We start from the raw sequence: 17,034 nt of genomic DNA on the forward strand, positions 1-17,034 counted from the left end.
GCAAAGTAGCCATGTGTTCAGCTGTCCAGGAAATATGGGCTTATTTCTTGTTATAGGCATACATTAAAAAAATTAGAAGTGTTGACATAAAAGAAACCACCAATTGTTTAATGAAAATAAATGGGTGTGACAGGAAACTTGGGAGTTATTGTATTAGTACACTCAGCATGAAGGAACTCTCACATGTGGACTACATAAAGCCCTGCGTCATTAGAAGCACTTGAAAACAGAGACTATTTCCCCCAGTTACATTTTCAGTCATGCCTCTCTGATCCTGTCTTTCCAGTTTGACTGGATATTTATGGACTTTCTTCTTGTCACAAAGACACGACGCAAACATATGCAAATGATCACGTGAAATAATGTATTAGGCTACATTACCCTTATGGTAATCACCCTTTAGGGTAAAAATACCTTTTATGAACAATTCACTTCCTGGTTCTGTATTTATACTGTATCATAAATATTGAAACATTATGGTTTGTCCATAACTTTACCAATAGAAAACTGGTGTATACATGTTTTATTTTTATTTTATTTTTTGTGATCTATAAAATGTGCATATATATGACCCACTGGATTTGTATAAAACTAACTGCAACTTCACTGCATGGAAATCTGCTCTAAATGCATGCAATCATTGGCATCAACCAAACTATTCCTCAATGAGCAATAATTGAATCTGTCAATAAAAAATATAATAATAAAAAACACACACGTGGAAAACGTTGTATAATAATGAACCATATCAATAAGATATAATATTTAACAGCTGATGAGTTCTGGGAAATCCCATTTGCTGTGAATCTGTTGAGTCAGCTGCATGCTGCAATTCAGAGGACTCATCATTTAGCCAGACTAGTGCGATTTTTTAAAGTTCTTCCTTCCCATCATATTGTGACTCAGACCTAGACAGCATATGGACCATAGGATCTTACTTCATGCCGGAAACACGATACTGACATAGAAAAAGATCACTGACAAAATAGCCTATATGTAGGCTACTTCGAGGATAGCCATTTAAATTCAGCTACTGGAACCCTACTCAATAACCCACTAACATTTTACTTTTTTGAAACCTATTAAATATCTAAGTAAATACTAGCCTACTTACTTGATTCAGAAAAAACTAAATCTATAGAATGGTACAAGGGTGGAAGGTTACGCAGTACGCTCCCATTTGTAACTCATTTTTATTTTACTACTGCTTCATTACACGATTCAATCCAATATTTTGTATGTTAACATGTTGCAAGTATCTTTGTATAAGTATTATTTGTAGGCTATGCTTTATTTTGCAGGGGTCTGTAACGCCATTACACGAGGCCAATGATGTCATCAGTTGCGCGCAGCAGCTGTTCATGGTTTCGTGCAAAGACCGCGACTGTATTCATTGATTGAGGTGGAAATCCTCGTAATGCACAATCTGGTTTCTTTGCCCTAAAATAATTGAAAATAAAGGCAAAGCTGCCGCGTGTGTTTTTAATTTACCTTGGTTTAAAACTGCACGTAAAAGGTGAGTGATATGTGGGTATAATTCAAGAGACTAGAGTATGTAGCTGTTAGCTAGTCAGCTAATTAGCGAATTTGCACATGCCAAAGACCGAAAACTACCTAGTAAGCAACCGTGAATTATTCGGCTTATAACGTCGTTGCAAAACATACAAAATATGTGTTGTTCTCTAGATATGACACGACCATTGAAAGGCTTTGATTAGGCATGCTATATGTGAATCTGTATAATGGTTCTTCGCTCATTTTGTTGTTGATAGTAGCATTTTACCATTCCATTGTGCATGAATATATGTGCAAATTTCATGAATCACGTTTGGTTAAACGCAAACAAATTGTTAAATTATTGTGAGAATGTATTAATTCTAATAGGCTAACGTTACTTGCTTTCTGTTTGAATTGTTTTGCTCGTTTGTATTTGATCTTTTTAAATAAGACTAAATGAAAACAGAATGTAAAATATATATATATTCTATTTTTTATGTTTAAAATGTTAAATGAGATGCATGTCAGATATCTAATATGTACTCCACTTTGACAATCACCATATAGTATACAAAACCAGTTATCAGTCAGTTATAAATAACATATCTGTATTATGCAAATTATTCACCTGCATCAGAAACAAAATTCAGGGTACTGAATTTACCCCAATTCGCATTTTTTTCACTCTTGCAGACGGCAAGCTGGCGCAGGTAGCAGGTTGCCAGTGGACAATGAGAGACAGTGGTGGAAGCCTGGCCCAGAACCGCTGGCAAGGGGAACTCTCCTTGACTGTGAGCCAGGAGGCCAGCAGTGTTGGGGGCATGGGAGGTGATCTAATGGATCCAAACTCCTCTCCCAATACCACCAGCCCCATTCACCTTAAAATAGCTCACAAAGAGCGAATCTGGACTGGAGAGTACATAGAACCGGTAGAAGTTGATGAAGAGCTTGGATTTGATGAGAATGAAGAAGATATTGAAGAAGAAGAACAAGATGAGGAAGAGATTGATTCTGAGTGTGCTTCATGGGAAGAGAAAGATGAAGTGGAAGACTGGCAAATGCCATTTGAATCACAACAGCAAGTCATGCTTGCTAACAATTATCGGCAGCAGATGTCCTCTCATGAAGGAGAGGCCAAATTTCAAGCTAGAGACTTTCCCGAGAATCCCTTCCAGATTCGACTTCGTGGACTTAGGCAGCAAAGACTGAAGCGCTGGCAAAGACTACGATCTAGTGCAAGGTTACGCAACCGGCTTGTGCAGAATTGGAAAACGTGGAGACAGCGGGCGCAATGGGTTGGCAACTTAGGGTATCGACGGGCAAGGAGGTGGCGCCGCTATAGCCTTTATGCCGGCAAGAGACAAGAACAGGGATGTGACACCTTGGGCTCATCACAAATGGGTTTGGAGACAACAAGTGGAGGAGAACCAGGTGAGATTTTTCCTTTTCTCTTTGTTATTTAGAGCAGGGGTTTTCAGACTAAGGCATGTAGACCCCCAAAGGGCCGCAAGGGAGTACTAGGAGGTCTGTTGAAAAGTTTATAGAAAAGATCATTACTTTTTTTATATAAAATTAAATGCATTTGATTAAAATAAATATTAAAATAAAATTATACATTTTATCAACAAAAAAAAATCATACATCTAACAATATACATGAAAATAAAATATCTGCCGTTTAAATTTTAGGATGGGGTCTCTCGCATTAGGATGATGATATTTAGTGGATGTGGCATCTAAAAGATTGACAACCCCTGATTTAAAGTAAATAGAATTATAGCTAATATTGCATTATATTAATGTTTGTTCTCTCTCCACAGAAAATCCCTTTTATGGTTTCAATGGTTATCATGGGGATTCTCAGTCAAATTCAGTAGTGACTGGGGCTCGGGAATATCCTTCTATACCCGTGAAGCCAACCACTCAAAAGATGGAGATGGTCCTAACAGAGGAGCACATTGCTTATGTCCAAGGTAGAACTCCTGTTGTCTAGAAGCTGCAGAAACATGCATCTTATCTCATATTATCTCTTTAGGTTATGATATGGAAGCATGTCCAGCATATTTAGATAATATAGGGTTTATACCAAGATTGCAGGCCAAAGAGGATGTAATACTCCTCAGTCATCACAGATCTTGGTGTTAAAATATGTAAAATGCCCCAAACTCAGTGGTGGTGGTGGTACCACCTCATGCATTTATTTATTTCTCAGGTCTTCTTGATGATTACCTTCGAAAGTATGGAAGTCTAATTCCTGTACAATCAGATGATATTGTCGAGGAACTGCAGAGCATCTTCAATGAGGACTTTTCTCAGACTCCCAGGTCTCACTCATGCATAACCTCAAATACACTAATTTTCTTTTAGTTCTTTGTCTTTGTGCATCTGTTGTGTTTCACATAGAACTTTAGAAGTATTTTTCTTTTCTTTACCATGTGCCTACAGGAAATTCGTGGTGCATAATTTAATTCAATCCTACCAGAGGTCATCAGGGACTGCCATGTTGAAAGGGTTCCGGGTGAATTACAAGCGTCATGTTCTCACAATGGATGATCTTAGCACCCTCTATGGACAGAATTGGCTCAATGACCAGGTCAGTTTTGAGTTATACATGATACATTTAATTATTTAGTTTTTCTCAGTCCTGCTTAATGCACACATTGTTATTTCACCTGATTTTTTAAGATCATGAACATGTATGGAGACCTTGTGATGGATTCAGTGCCTGAAAAGGTGAATATTCTTTTCTTAATTCTTCTATGAAATCATTTCTTTGCTGCTATATAGTTCAGTTGTATTCACTTGTGTTCAGTGGTTTCTGTTGTATCTAATGCCATCTCATTTACTTTTAGGTGCACTTCTTCAACAGTTTCTTTTATGACAAGTTGAGGACCAAAGGTTATGATGGAGTGAAACGGTGGACAAAGAATGTAAGAACTGTAAACTTCACTACCTCACAAAAGTTCACGTTAATGTTTCACGGTAGTGTTTTTGAAAGAAGTCTCTTATGTTCATCAAGGATGCATTTATTTGATTCAATTAAAAAAACGTAATATTATGAAATATTGCTATTTGAGTATATTTTAAAATGTGATATATTCCTTGGTTGGCAAAGCTAAATTTTTAGCATCATTACTCGCATGATCCTTCAGAAATATATCTGATAGGCTGATTTGGTGCCAAGGAACATTTCTTATCATTATCAATGTTGAAAACATTGTGCTGGATTCTTTAAAAAATAGAAAGCTCAAATAGAACAGCATTTATTTGAAATGGAAATTATAAACATTATAAATATCTTTACTGTAGGGCTGGTCCGAATACCATTTTTTGAGCTTTGAAGTTTCGGTAGTAATGAACATCGAATTTTCAAAGCTTCGGAGAGAGGGAGCTGAACATATTCTTATCTCTAATAAAGGCAGGAATCTCTATATGTCTGTCTGTCCGTTTGCATTTTGATTATTTCGAGAACCATTCATCCAAACGACTTCACAAGGGAGTGCAGTGTCGTATTTGGTGAAATATAGATTAACAGGCGAGACGCGACGCGTTCAGAATTAATAAACTTTTAATAAACTACAGAACAGCGTGAGCGGGAAGCGGTGCGTGAGCAGAGCTTATATGCTCCGAGAACGGACACTGCACTAGTGATGTAAAACACACACACACAGGTCTGTTAACTTAAGCAATATTTTAAATAAGGTAGTCTAATATAACAAATTACTTATTATATTCTCAGAGATTGGACACTGCACTAGTGATATAAAAACACACACACACACACACACAGGTCTTTTAACTTAAGCAATTTTTTTAATAAGGTAGTCTTATAATATTTTTCTCACTGACAAAGTAGGGTAGATAAGGTAAGTTAGGTAAGTTTCAAATTGCATATTTGACACACTGCCTTTGTCGTGTCCTCCTCACTTAATTTAAAGTTCTCCTACACAGATGAAGTCCTCTGCATTTTTGTCTTTTCGCTGAATCATCATGACGTTCAACTCATGGGCGGTTTAACTGGGGCACGTGACATCCCAGTAAAATCTCAAAGTCTCCTATATTTCACAGTAGATTAATTTAGATTGATAATAACAGGTAAAAAGGATAATACATTTTGTTTCTATTATTCTATTTTCCACAATGTCAAAGCAACACAGCTTAACCCAAAATACAAGCTCAGTCATGCACTTCTGTCCATACAAACTCCGCTGTTCTGCGCTCTAGCCAGAGAATACTCCCGTTGCAGGAACACTTTAGTAGTCCAAGAAGAAGCAAATATATTTATTAAGTAGCTATAACGAAGTTATAGGTTAAGTATTATATTTCACCAGATTTTATTGTGTAACACATATTCAAGCGCGAATGAGAACCGTTTTGAGGGGGATGTCAGGTGTGCAAAAGAAAAAAAACGAATATTCGAATGTCAAATTTTCAAATCGGATACCAACCCACCGAACGAATATTCGGGTCCAGCCCTACTTTACTGTCACTTTGATAAATGTAATGCATCCTTGCTAAATAAAAGAGTTCATTTCATTATATAAAAAAAACATCTCACTGACCCCAAACCTTTGAAGATTGTGTTAACAAGATCATATACATGTACACATCTGACAATATTTTGGTGGATCTATTCTTCAGTGCTAATCCTTAAAGCAAATCAGCAGAACTTTTCTTGTTCTTGCTTTTATTAACACACGTTCAAACATGTTTCAGGTGGACATCTTCCAGAAGGATCTTTTGTTGATTCCCATTCATTTAGAAGTGCACTGGTCATTGGTCTCAGTTGATATTAAACGGCGCTCCATCACATACTTCGACTCTCAGCGAACTCTTAATCGCCGCTGCCCCAAGGTATAAGCCACATAAAAATATAGTGTTTTATGTGCTATAGTAAACTCAAAATCTTCTCCACAAACTATGACATTTCTTTTAACCTGTGTGTAATGTCTAAAACAATATAATAATTAACCTTTGTGTTTGTAACTCTAATTAGCTAAGTGACCATTTTTCCCCTCCACAGCATATTTTTAAATACCTGCAGGCAGAAGCCATGATAAAAGACAAGAGAGACTTTCTGACAGGGTGGAAAGGCTTTTTTAAAATGGTAAGTCCAGACTCTGCAGTGAACATTTCCACAAATTGCTACTTGTTGTGAGGCTTTTTATTTATTTATTTCTAATGCTGTTCAAATGTTTCAATGACAGTTAATAAAGCCTCTTTTTTTATATTACAGAATGTTGGCAGACAGAATAATGACAGTGACTGTGGGGCATTTGTCCTGCAGGTTTGTACATACACCATTTTCATATAGCTGACCATGGTCTGGGGTTTATAAGTGGTGGTTGATAAGATTTAGATTAACTGACACAATACTGTACATTTATAACTGTTTATCTAGAGTAAAATCCATTTAAAAAATAGACTGATGGGATGAAGTTTTTAACATGCTTCATCCAAAATGCGACAAACTACTCCACAAATGCACAGAAAAATGTTGTCAGAATGTGTTGTTTGATGTCTTTTTCTCAGCTCTAAACATATTGACCTTTTATTTCTCTTTATTTATCCACCTCCTCTTTAGTACTGCAAGTGTCTCGCATTGGGTCAGCCCTTCAGCTTCCGTCAGCAGGACATGCCCAAGCTGAGGAGACTTATGTACAAAGAACTGTGTCATTGCAAGCTCTCACTGTGATATTTGTGTAAAGACTGCACAACCAGTGAGGAAAGAGATACATTTGTCCAAAAAGCCTGAGAGACTTCACAATGAGGATATTTCTTCATCACTCACTTTTATTTTTATTTTGTATAACCTTTTCAGTTGGTTTCTTACTGGAGGCCAACATCTTGACTGAGAGATCTGAGGTAATCCACGGATGACCGCCTGTCTTGCCCTTGTGACATACTGCCTAAATGGAACCTTCTGTTTTGGGTTTTGTATTTGTTCTGTGCATAAAGATGAGAGTAACTGTGCCCTGATGCAAGTGACGTATCATGTCTGCAGTTTTGTTTTTAATAAATCGTCTTATGAAAATAACAATCTGGGTAATCATCAGAACACTTAAATTGTTATTCTGTTAGTCACATTGTAATTAATAATGTTGTATTTTGAAATGCCCAGGATTTATTATGGTAGTATTCTCATCATGTTAGCTTTGTTCACCCTTTTTCAAACTGGAAATAATCCCAGTAAGCAGTTTTTTTTTTCTTTTTTCTCAAAGCTTATTTATATCACACATTAAATTACCCACTATTTACAATAGCTGTGAATAATAGATGACTCTCTTGCAACGTTTATGTACTGGAAAACAGCTCTTGGGTAATAAGGAGGTAATAAGGGAAGCATTACTTCTGACTATATTCTCTGGAAGTGAGCATAACTTTTTATATTTATGAATTATATTTTACTAATATAAAAGTAAGTATGTATCGTTTAAAAAAACTTAAATGCTAGAAAACCAAACATCACATTTCTTAAAAAAAAAAATGTGGTTCATATAGCAAATTGTTTTTTCAACTTCCAGCTAGGATTTTTTTTTCCTTTTTTTCTCGTTAAAATGTAGATGCTAGAAAACCAAACATCACATTTCTTAAACAAATATATTTTTAAAAAATGTGGTTCATGTAGCAAATAGTTTTTTCAACTTCCAGCTAGGATTTGTTCTCTTTTTTTCGTTTCGTGACGTCTTTAAACAGGCGCTTATAATAGGGAGATACCAATCGTTTCTTGACCAATTGGAAGACACGCTGGGCGGGTCTATGATCTGATTGAACGGGAAGTTGTCCAATCAATGGACTTTGGTCGTCGTCACAGTTTAAGTATTTGCGCGTTTCCGCCAGTCTACAGTCCTTTGTAATAATGTCGTCTGAACATGAAGATAGGTAAGAAAACGTGCTCGAAGAATTTTTTTAGATGTCTATGTAAGTGCTGATCGGTGTACGGGAAATGTGTAGTCAGTAGTATTGATTTCACGTGTTGTTTTGGAAAAATATAGAATATTTGTCTTTCATCCGCGATTTAAAAGCTAGCATTATCAGCCGATTTGGCACGTTCGTTCTCTCCCATTTCCCGCCTCGTAAAAATGACCCAGAAAAGTGTTTTTTCACCAGGTAGCGTAACTACGATGCTTTTAACGTAAGATTATACTCGTAATGTTTATTGGAAAGTCTTTTCAACTGTTTTTTGTAACGTATATTCGACGTTCCGTTAGAATGCCGGTTTTTGTGACGCAACGTGTCTCACGCGCTTGTTCAGTTCCTCGTGTGGCTGGCGCGTCCATGCGGCACATGGTCACTCCCTTATCCTCGTTTTAAACAGATTATCTAAATTTTAACGTTCATTTTAACGTACTTTACCAGATATCACCGTATCAGATGCCATTTAATAAAAAATATGTGTTTTGTTCGCAGATGTAGGCCTACAAAGGAGCAAATATGTAGGCCATGTGCCTTCCCTAGGCGAGACAATAGAGTGTTCTTGCGATGTAGGCCCGAGGCCTATCCTCACATAGGCCTCTCTTATTAAAATGTATATAAATTATGAAGATGCTGATTTTTTTTTTTTTAAGTTTTAAAAGAAAAAAGGTAAACTATGTCGTCGGTGAAATGATTAACGTTAACTAACTTGAATACTTTGGGTCTATAATTAAATGTCTACATGGATTGGTATAATACGGAGTTAAAGCACGGTATTTTAAACCGCTTTTAAAAGAGAACATTGTAATGATGATCGATTGTGACCGACGAGTTACTAGAGCCACGTTGTTAATGGCGCTGGCTGAAAATGGCTGCCTCTTGGTCATATTCTTAATTCACGATGTCAGTGTCTTAACTGTGAAATATCGCTATATTTTATAAATAATCGTAATCCAAAACCGTGACTTTTTCGTGGAATACTAAAGAAGATAATTAGGCAGACTGACAGCACTGGAAACCGTTCACTTTCGTTTATGGAGAATGATCCAGTGCAAGCGAATAGTGACTAAGGCTGTCATTCTGACTAACTTTTTCTTTTCTTTTTCCCCACAAGTCATCATGAGTCTGAGTAAGTTTTCGTTTTACTTGAACTAATTAAACATTTAACAATATATGAATAAATGTATGGGATGTTTGTAGATGAACCCCAACACTATAGGGGGACAGAGTGACTGAATTATTGGATAAAATCCAATTCATTGCTATGTTTAGTCCTTTAGTTGACTTTTCACATCTGAACACTGGTAAATGTGAAATGAGTATTACATCAAAGCTGTACTAATCACAGTCTCTCATTTCAGACCCAGAGACAATGGCCCTGAGGGGATGGAGCCAGATGGTATCATTGAGGTTGGTGTCTAAGAGCCATTTAATTAGTTTCTATAATTTTCATATAAAATAACACATGCATGTGTATATGTGCATCCGCGTAAACTATAAATGTTTTTTTTTTTTTCAGAGCAACTGGAAGGAGATTGTCGATAGTTTTGATGATATGAATCTGCGAGAGGCTCTTCTCAGAGGAATCTATGCTTATGGTTTTGAGAAACCTTCTGCCATTCAGCAGAGGGCAATCCTCCCTTGCATCAAGGGTATGTAGAATTTTATTTGTCTATCTATGCTTAGTCGTTTCATATTCGATTAGAAGTTCAGTTATTCATCCCCTTATTAATTGGGCAAGGCTGTGTCTGTCAGTGACACTGACCTATATCTGGTAAGGGCAGATTAAATAAAGCCTATATTCATCCCAGTCAACTCAACACAGTGAGGCATAGACTGTTTCATGGTATGGGCACAAGTGCTCTCCTTAGTACTTTTAACATTAGTCAGTTTGAAACTCCATGTGATTGAATGGCCATTGGTTAATATTCTGCAGTTTTCTGTCTCTAGGGTATGATGTCATTGCACAGGCTCAGTCTGGCACAGGGAAGACGGCCACGTTTGCCATCTCCATTCTGCAGCAGGTTGATGTGGAGCTGAAGGCTACTCAAGCAATGGTGCTAGCTCCTACCAGAGAGCTGGCCCAACAGGTGAAAAGCATTACTCATTCAGGTTTGCTATAGCACAGGTTCTGTCTTTGTCTTCTGTCTCCAAATGAAAAAGTGTGGAAAGTTTAAGCATGTCCCCTATCAACTGGGCAAGGCTGTGTCTGTCAGTGACGCAAAGTCCGATATCTGTTAGGGGAAGAGGAAATTAAGGCTGTGTTCATCCCAGTCAGCTCAACACAGTGAGACAAAGACTGTTTCATGCTATGGCCACAGATACGCATCATAATTATTTTGTAACATGACTTGCTGTCCATTTTGTTTCTTGTGCAGTGACTCGTGAGAACAGATGTATTTTTTTTGGTTGATTTTATTATTATTGCTGAACTGTCTTTGTCGTCTTTAGATTCAGAAGGTGGTCCTGGCTCTTGGAGACTACATGGGGGCATCTTGCCATGCCTGCATTGGTGGCACCAATGTCCGTAATGACGTTCAGAAGCTTCAGGCTGATGTGCCCCACATAGTGGTTGGGACCCCTGGCCGTGTGTTTGACATGCTTAACCGCAGATATCTCTGTAAGTACAGATTATGGGCACTTGTTTTAGCAGACTGTCTTGTTCAAGACTTGTCCTAGCATATATTGTTTTCTCAACTACTTGTTCTGTCTATTGCTATGGTTCACAGGTTATTATTCTGCGTGCTTAATGTCTTAGAAAATGACACTCATTTTCCCATTTCAGCTCCTAAATATATAAAGCAGTTTGCGCTGGATGAGGCAGATGAAATGTTGAGCAGAGGCTTCAAGGACCAAATCTATGAGATCTTTCAGAAGTTGGCCACAGATACACAGGTAAGCTAATACTTTTCAGTTTACAATTTTTGGTGCCAACACCAAAGAACCCTCTCCTACCAGCTTCCTATGCTGTATTGGGGGATCATAATCTTTGGTAGAGAAATGTTTCTGCTCTCCACTATGATTGGGCTCTTGGGTCCCTCTTCATGACTATTAAGCAGCTGACACTTTATACCTCAAATGAGTTAATTGCTGTGCAGTTTATTTTACTTCAAAGTAAATTAAAGATGGCTGAGCACTAACCCCTGGTTTCACAGACAAGGCTTGAAGGACAAGTTCGTTTTTACACTTAAAGCCCTGTTTTCAGATCGTTTCTGATGAAATAGAAAGGTTAAGATAAAAATTTGGACACATGCTGCTGTCTTCCCCCCCCCCCCCCCCCCCCCCCCCCCCCCTGACTTGTATTGGATGTGATGTGAGGTACAAGTCAATGGAGTTGGACAAAAACTACAATAAAACCTGTTGGAAAGCATATTTTGCAGTGATTTTGTGAGCATATCAGTGAACACCCCTGATCACTCATCTTCACAATGTTTTCTTTCTAAGGCATGTTTCTATTAGACTTAAATAGCCTAATTGAGCTTAATCCTGTCTTAATCGAAGCCCTGTTTGTGAAAGTCCATAACTTCTGCACCATGATCAGCTTAGATTGCTGTAGATTTGAACACGATGATTGTACATTTGTTAACCTAAAGATGCCTATAACATTAAAAGGTCTGGTTGGTGTGACTCGTTTTGTAAGCTTATGCATGGTTTTTCTTTTTACCAGGTGATCCTTTTGTCTGCCACCATGCCTCAGGAGGTGCTGGAGGTGACTACAAAGTTCATGAGAGATCCTATTCGTATCCTAGTTAAGAAAGAAGAGCTGACTCTTGAGGGAATCCGGCAGTTCTACATCAATGTTGAGAAGGAGGTGAGTGAGTAATAAATATTCCTTTCTCTACCCTAAGATGTTCATTTGCAGTTCTAGTTTACAGTTGTTTGACTAAAGTTGTAATGCTGTTTTGTGATGATCCCCATGCGTGTCAACTGATCCCAGACTCTCTGCAGTGCTCAATGTCTGGTAAGCGTTTTGCTTGCCAGTTCTTTTTGAGCCTGTAGGTCTCTGGGAACATGATCTTGACTTAAGTCTGAAAACAGCACCACCTATTGGAAGAGCAGGGTTTTATCTCCCTCCATTTGCTGAGCTATTTTCTGTCTTTCAGGAGTGGAAGTTGGACACATTGTGTGATCTTTATGAAACCCTGACCATCACTCAGGCTGTAATCTTCATCAACACTCGCCGGAAGGTGGACTGGCTGACTGAGAAAATGCATGCGAGGGACTTTACTGTTTCTGCTCTGGTGAGTGACAGTAATGGGTGTTGGTGTTTTATATAGTTTTCCAAAATGCCTTTGTGGTTAACTTTTTGCACTCTGATTTAATAGCATGGTGACATGGAGCAGAAGGAGAGAGACGTCATCATGAAAGAGTTCCGTTCTGGCTCCAGCCGAGTCCTCATTACTACCGACCTGCTGGTAAGCAACCTTTCATCTTCCAGTTCTGAGATGTCACACCAAGGATCCCTCTTCCACCAGCCTGCTGTGCTGTGATGGGAATAAAGTTCTTTGGGAGATTATTCTAACTGATATCCACAGTGCCTGGGTTGCCAAGTCCCTCAACACAACTATAAAGCAGTTGACATTTACAATTTTGAAACGCATTGTTGCTTGTAATTTAACTTGGGTTTGCTAGCTGACTGCTTTGTTTTTCAATCCGTTACCATTTCTCACAGTACTTATTTACTTTTAGGCAAGAGGCATTGATGTGCAGCAGGTTTCACTGGTTATCAACTATGACCTTCCAACCAACAGGGAGAACTATATTCACAGGTGAGTCAAAGCTTTTTCTGGGATTGTTGTCTGATTTGTGCATTTGTCCCTGTTGTGTAGTAACATTGCTTTATTTGTGTAGAATTGGACGTGGTGGACGCTTTGGCAGAAAGGGCGTTGCTATCAACATGATTACCGAAGATGACAAGCGCACACTGCGAGACATTGAAACCTTCTACAATACTACTGTGGAGGAAATGCCCATGAACGTTGCTGATCTGATCTAACACCCCTACCCCATTCTTTCCTCCTCCCCTACTTTTTTTTTTCTCCCCTCTTTAGTCTCATTCCAACCCACATCTCTTTTCATGCAAATCCCTCACAAATCAAGTACTGTTGGTTCTGATGGTGTGATTTTCATATATCCAGTATGTTGGCCACATTGAATACTCAAAATGAATACAATATTCATAAGGCTCATTTAAAATGGTGCCATCTAGTGATCAAGGGGGTGTTGCAGGGCTTATTTGCATGTGTGGTGTAAAAGGTAATGCACTGACTGGCATAATGGATTGGAGACACGCCCTGCTTTTCTTGATAGTGTTGGTTTAACCATATTTGAGATGTGACTTTACATTGGAAGGTTTTTTTTTTTTCTTGCACAGGGCAAAGGATGTAAACTATATAATGATTCATGTGTTTTATATGGATGACTTGGACTTTTATTCCAAATTGCAAGTCACTGCCATTTTCCTTTTACAGAAGCATCGGAGTAGGTTAAAATCTGCTTGATTTAAAAAAAAGATGCTTCAGTTCAAAAGGAAGTTGGTTAGTGGGAACAAATCTAATTCTAGAATTAAAAAAATGTGGTTAAGTAATTCTCAAACTGTCCAATTCTTCTGTTACATCTTTTGTGTTGTCCTGTGTGCGTGGCTGTAGCTTTTTCGGTTTTTGTAAATAGGCTTTACTCTGGCGGGATGAATGGCTTAAGGCATCAGAAATGAATTTGGAATGGTTGATATGATTGGATAACCCACCATTGTATTGCCTCAGATTTTTCTCTGCATCAAAGTCCTATTGAGGAGTTTTGCTCCCATAACCTACCTCACCAAACTGTGTTGGAGGGGTCTAAATATGTAAAGGACCAAACTGCAGTAGTAGAGTATATAGAGATCATAATGTCTTCGTATTGTTCAAAAAAATGCCTGTCTTTTGTTGGGTGGGTTTGGATGTGGGGTTTACATTTGGGGTGGTTAGGGCTATTTTTTTAAACAAATTTATTACAAATGTGATAATTATTAACCTTTTTGAGACAGAAGCCATGTATTAAGTCTTTTCTACATTGGATTCTGTATAGTATTTATTTTAATGGTCTGAAATAAAGGTATTTCCCATTTTTAACATGCTAAGTTGTCTTACTTGTTTATTGTCTTTATTTTTACAATAAATCAATAGATGTTAAACAAAACTGAAAACCTTAATGTAATACATGTATGGGTCTTGCCCTGGTTGAGTTTGTTTTTATTTTGAAGCTAAATTAATCACCGTTTTGCTATTTGTTTCTTTATCATCATTCCAATCAGTGTTTCTGGCTATTAGATCATTTGTAGTGTTTGAAAGTATACACGATAAACACACCAACAACTGCACAACAGGAATGATGGCTTATGGTACTGCAATGTTTTGAAGTGTCAAATCCGTTATAAATCTAATATATTTTGCTAGAATATTTGATGCATTCAAATATTTAGGTAACGTTATATATTTGAGAAAGCGTTAGCGCGATGCATACTGTCAGTTACATGAATGTAACAAAAGTTAGGTTTATGTAATAGAACTAATAAACTGAATATGTTTTAAATACACTAACTAGGTTTGTGTTTATTATCGATAGATACAAATGATTATGTAAACCAATCTTATGTTTTAACTAACTGAATCTTGTTTGTTCCACAGCCAGCCATATTTGAACCATGTTCAATTTAATTTTCACAACATTGATGTTGATTCTAAGGAATTTGAATAAATAGGCCTTAAAGACAACTGCAGATGACTAAAATTTAAATATATGCAAATAATAGTAATAAACCATGCCATGATTCATTTTTTATTGTTTAGTAGGTTCGAGGATAGCCTATGTAGATAGGTTCAGTTTTTCAACATACAAGTAGGCCTAACTAACTAAATCTGCTGGTAACAATATGTATATTTTACAACTAAAGTGATGGAATGTACGTCTGTTATGGCAATTATTTGCACTGCGATCAATGATGTTCTCTTATTTAACTTACATCTTATGTATCTTATGTAACGTAACTATTCCCATTTGGGCAAAACTAAAAAAAAGTCAATGGCTACCGTCAACTCTCTGGTTACCAACACATCTTCAAGATATCGTCTTTTGTGCTCAATAGAAGAAAGAAACTTGGAACAACTTGGGGGTCAGTAAAAATAATTTTCATTTTTGGGTGCACTACCCCTTTAAGCTTTGTCCCACACTAAAATGCATGTTTGAACAGTTTTAACTGAAAGCAACTTGCACTGGCATATCTTAAAATATGTCACTGCTTTGTTTTGCACACCAGTGATGTTTTTTTTTTTTTGACTAAGGCAGATTTATAAAAGCTACTAATTAAGTCCCAATTAAACTAATCCTGGTTTAATCTAACCCCTGTCTGTGAAACCAGGGGTTAAGCTGAATATGGTGCCCATTTTTCAGTGAAAAACTCCTGAGAAGCGCACCTCTTGATGCAAGAGCCAGGAGATAGACCTAGTACAGCTCCTTTAATAGCAAGTTCTGAGTGCGTCCACAGGAGGGCAGATCTGTACACCATCTGTATCCACAGGACAGAAAGGAGCTTTCAGCTGTGCCACAAACTCAGGATGCATACCAATCCCATTGCACTTGTCATTCCAGCACATGGGGATGTATTAGGAAATGTTTTATTCACACATATGTGCCAATAGTTATCCGAACTCTCTGAAGGCCTGTGTCATTACAATTCCACGGCTGCAACTTTTGATCACTTCAGCGAGATCGCTTCACCAACATCCCCTGACATAAAGTGCGGGCCCTCATTCACCTGTCCATCACGCAAACACTATGTTAATTCCCGCATCATGTACCCCTGTCCCACGTCCCCTTCATTCAATTCATTGTACCAATCCCCTCTCTTTCCTGCCCTTTTATACCCACAGTCTTCTTTTCCAACATTCTTCCTCCTATCACAGCCCTCCATTGGAGGCATAACAACCTCTCCCCTCTATCTCGCCCAGGGCTATACACCTTATGAGAAATGTTTTGATTATGTGTGCTCAGTGTAGGTGGCCCTCCGAAAAAACTTTCACTGTCTGCATGGTAACCTCCCCCCCCCCATTCCACTTCCCCCTCTCCCCCTGCTGGGCGCATGATTGTGGGCTCAGGGATTATGCGAGCAGGAGGCTCGTAAAGGGCCTGCCAGGGTCTTTCTGTGCAGTGACGGATGGCTAGGAGCCCCCATTTACATAAGAAGGGAGAGAATAGAGGCCCCATTCACTCGGTCTGTCAGGGAGGACTCAGGGACAAACTGCACTCTCTCCAAGTTGCCCTCTTCCCCTCTCAGTCTCTCTTTTCTTCTTTATCTTTGCCATTCTCCCTTCTCCTCAAGCTTTTCCTCATCCGTCCTCCTTTCTTCGAGCCATTGTACTCAGTCTCTTCATTTTTGGGCCACTTAATTTTTATTTTTTTTACTCAGTTGGGTTTCCCATTTCAAATCAAAATGTCATATTTGTCCCAATGAATTACATAGCATTTAATTTTTCATTGTTCACAGATTAAAACAACAACAACAACTCAAAAAAGGTATTACACTAATACACTCTAACTTAAAAAGGATATTTTGAATGCCAAATATTGTTTTAAAAAGCCCCATCTG

At 38.0% G+C, this 17,034-nt stretch overlaps 2 protein-coding genes across 4 annotated transcripts; both read left to right on the top strand.

The window, feature by feature from the left end:
• Positions 1-1,137: 1,137 nt before the first annotated feature.
• senp3b (SUMO specific peptidase 3b) lies at positions 1,138-7,891 on the top strand. Its single transcript, XM_079600462.1, has 11 exons — positions 1,138-1,516; positions 2,191-2,928; positions 3,317-3,469; positions 3,709-3,820; positions 3,942-4,089; positions 4,182-4,229; positions 4,349-4,426; positions 6,213-6,350; positions 6,520-6,603; positions 6,733-6,783; positions 7,081-7,891. The coding sequence occupies exons 2-11, from the start codon at positions 2,229-2,231 to the stop codon at positions 7,189-7,191; spliced, it is 1,623 nt and encodes a 540-aa protein (XP_079456588.1). The 5' UTR covers positions 1,138-1,516; positions 2,191-2,228; the 3' UTR covers positions 7,192-7,891.
• A 323-nt stretch (positions 7,892-8,214) lies between these two features.
• eif4a1a (eukaryotic translation initiation factor 4A1A) lies at positions 8,215-14,525 on the top strand. Of its 3 annotated transcripts, XM_079589876.1 has the most exons (12): positions 8,287-8,378; positions 9,526-9,540; positions 9,773-9,821; positions 9,931-10,063; positions 10,362-10,501; positions 10,863-11,031; positions 11,197-11,306; positions 12,079-12,222; positions 12,515-12,652; positions 12,737-12,826; positions 13,101-13,180; positions 13,263-14,525. In XM_079589876.1, the coding sequence occupies exons 1-12, from the start codon at positions 8,356-8,358 to the stop codon at positions 13,405-13,407; spliced, it is 1,236 nt and encodes a 411-aa protein (XP_079446002.1). In that variant the 5' UTR covers positions 8,287-8,355; the 3' UTR covers positions 13,408-14,525. The 3 variants fall into 3 exon arrangements, with proteins under 3 accessions (XP_079446004.1, XP_079446003.1, XP_079446002.1); XM_079589878.1 differs by lacking the exon at positions 9,526-9,540 and having other exon boundaries at positions 8,215-8,378; positions 9,760-9,821; XM_079589877.1 differs by lacking the exon at positions 9,526-9,540 and having other exon boundaries at positions 8,226-8,378.
• The last annotated feature ends 2,509 nt before the right edge of the window (positions 14,526-17,034 follow it).

The sequence above is a fragment of the Phoxinus phoxinus genome, assembly GCF_949152265.1.
Source record: "Phoxinus phoxinus genome assembly, chromosome: 2".
NCBI classification, from domain to species: Eukaryota; Metazoa; Chordata; class Actinopteri; order Cypriniformes; family Leuciscidae; genus Phoxinus; species Phoxinus phoxinus.

Bases quoted from the DNA above. Each gene is read 5' to 3' on its own strand.
- eif4a1a (XM_079589876.1), top strand. From the start codon at position 8,356: ATGTCGTCTGAACATGAAGATAG. The intron at 10,502-10,862 runs GTGAAAAGCATT...TGTCGTCTTTAG, and splicing joins CCAGAGAGCTGGCCCAACAG to ATTCAGAAGGTGGTCCTGGC. The intron at 12,223-12,514 runs GTGAGTGAGTAA...TCTGTCTTTCAG, and splicing joins ACATCAATGTTGAGAAGGAG to GAGTGGAAGTTGGACACATT.
- senp3b (XM_079600462.1), top strand. From the start codon at position 2,229: ATGAGAGACAGTGGTGGAAGCCTGGCCCAGAACCGCTGGCAAGGGGAA. The intron at 2,929-3,316 runs GTGAGATTTTTC...CTCTCTCCACAG, and splicing joins AACAAGTGGAGGAGAACCAG to AAAATCCCTTTTATGGTTTC. The intron at 4,427-6,212 runs GTAAGAACTGTA...AACATGTTTCAG, and splicing joins TGAAACGGTGGACAAAGAAT to GTGGACATCTTCCAGAAGGA.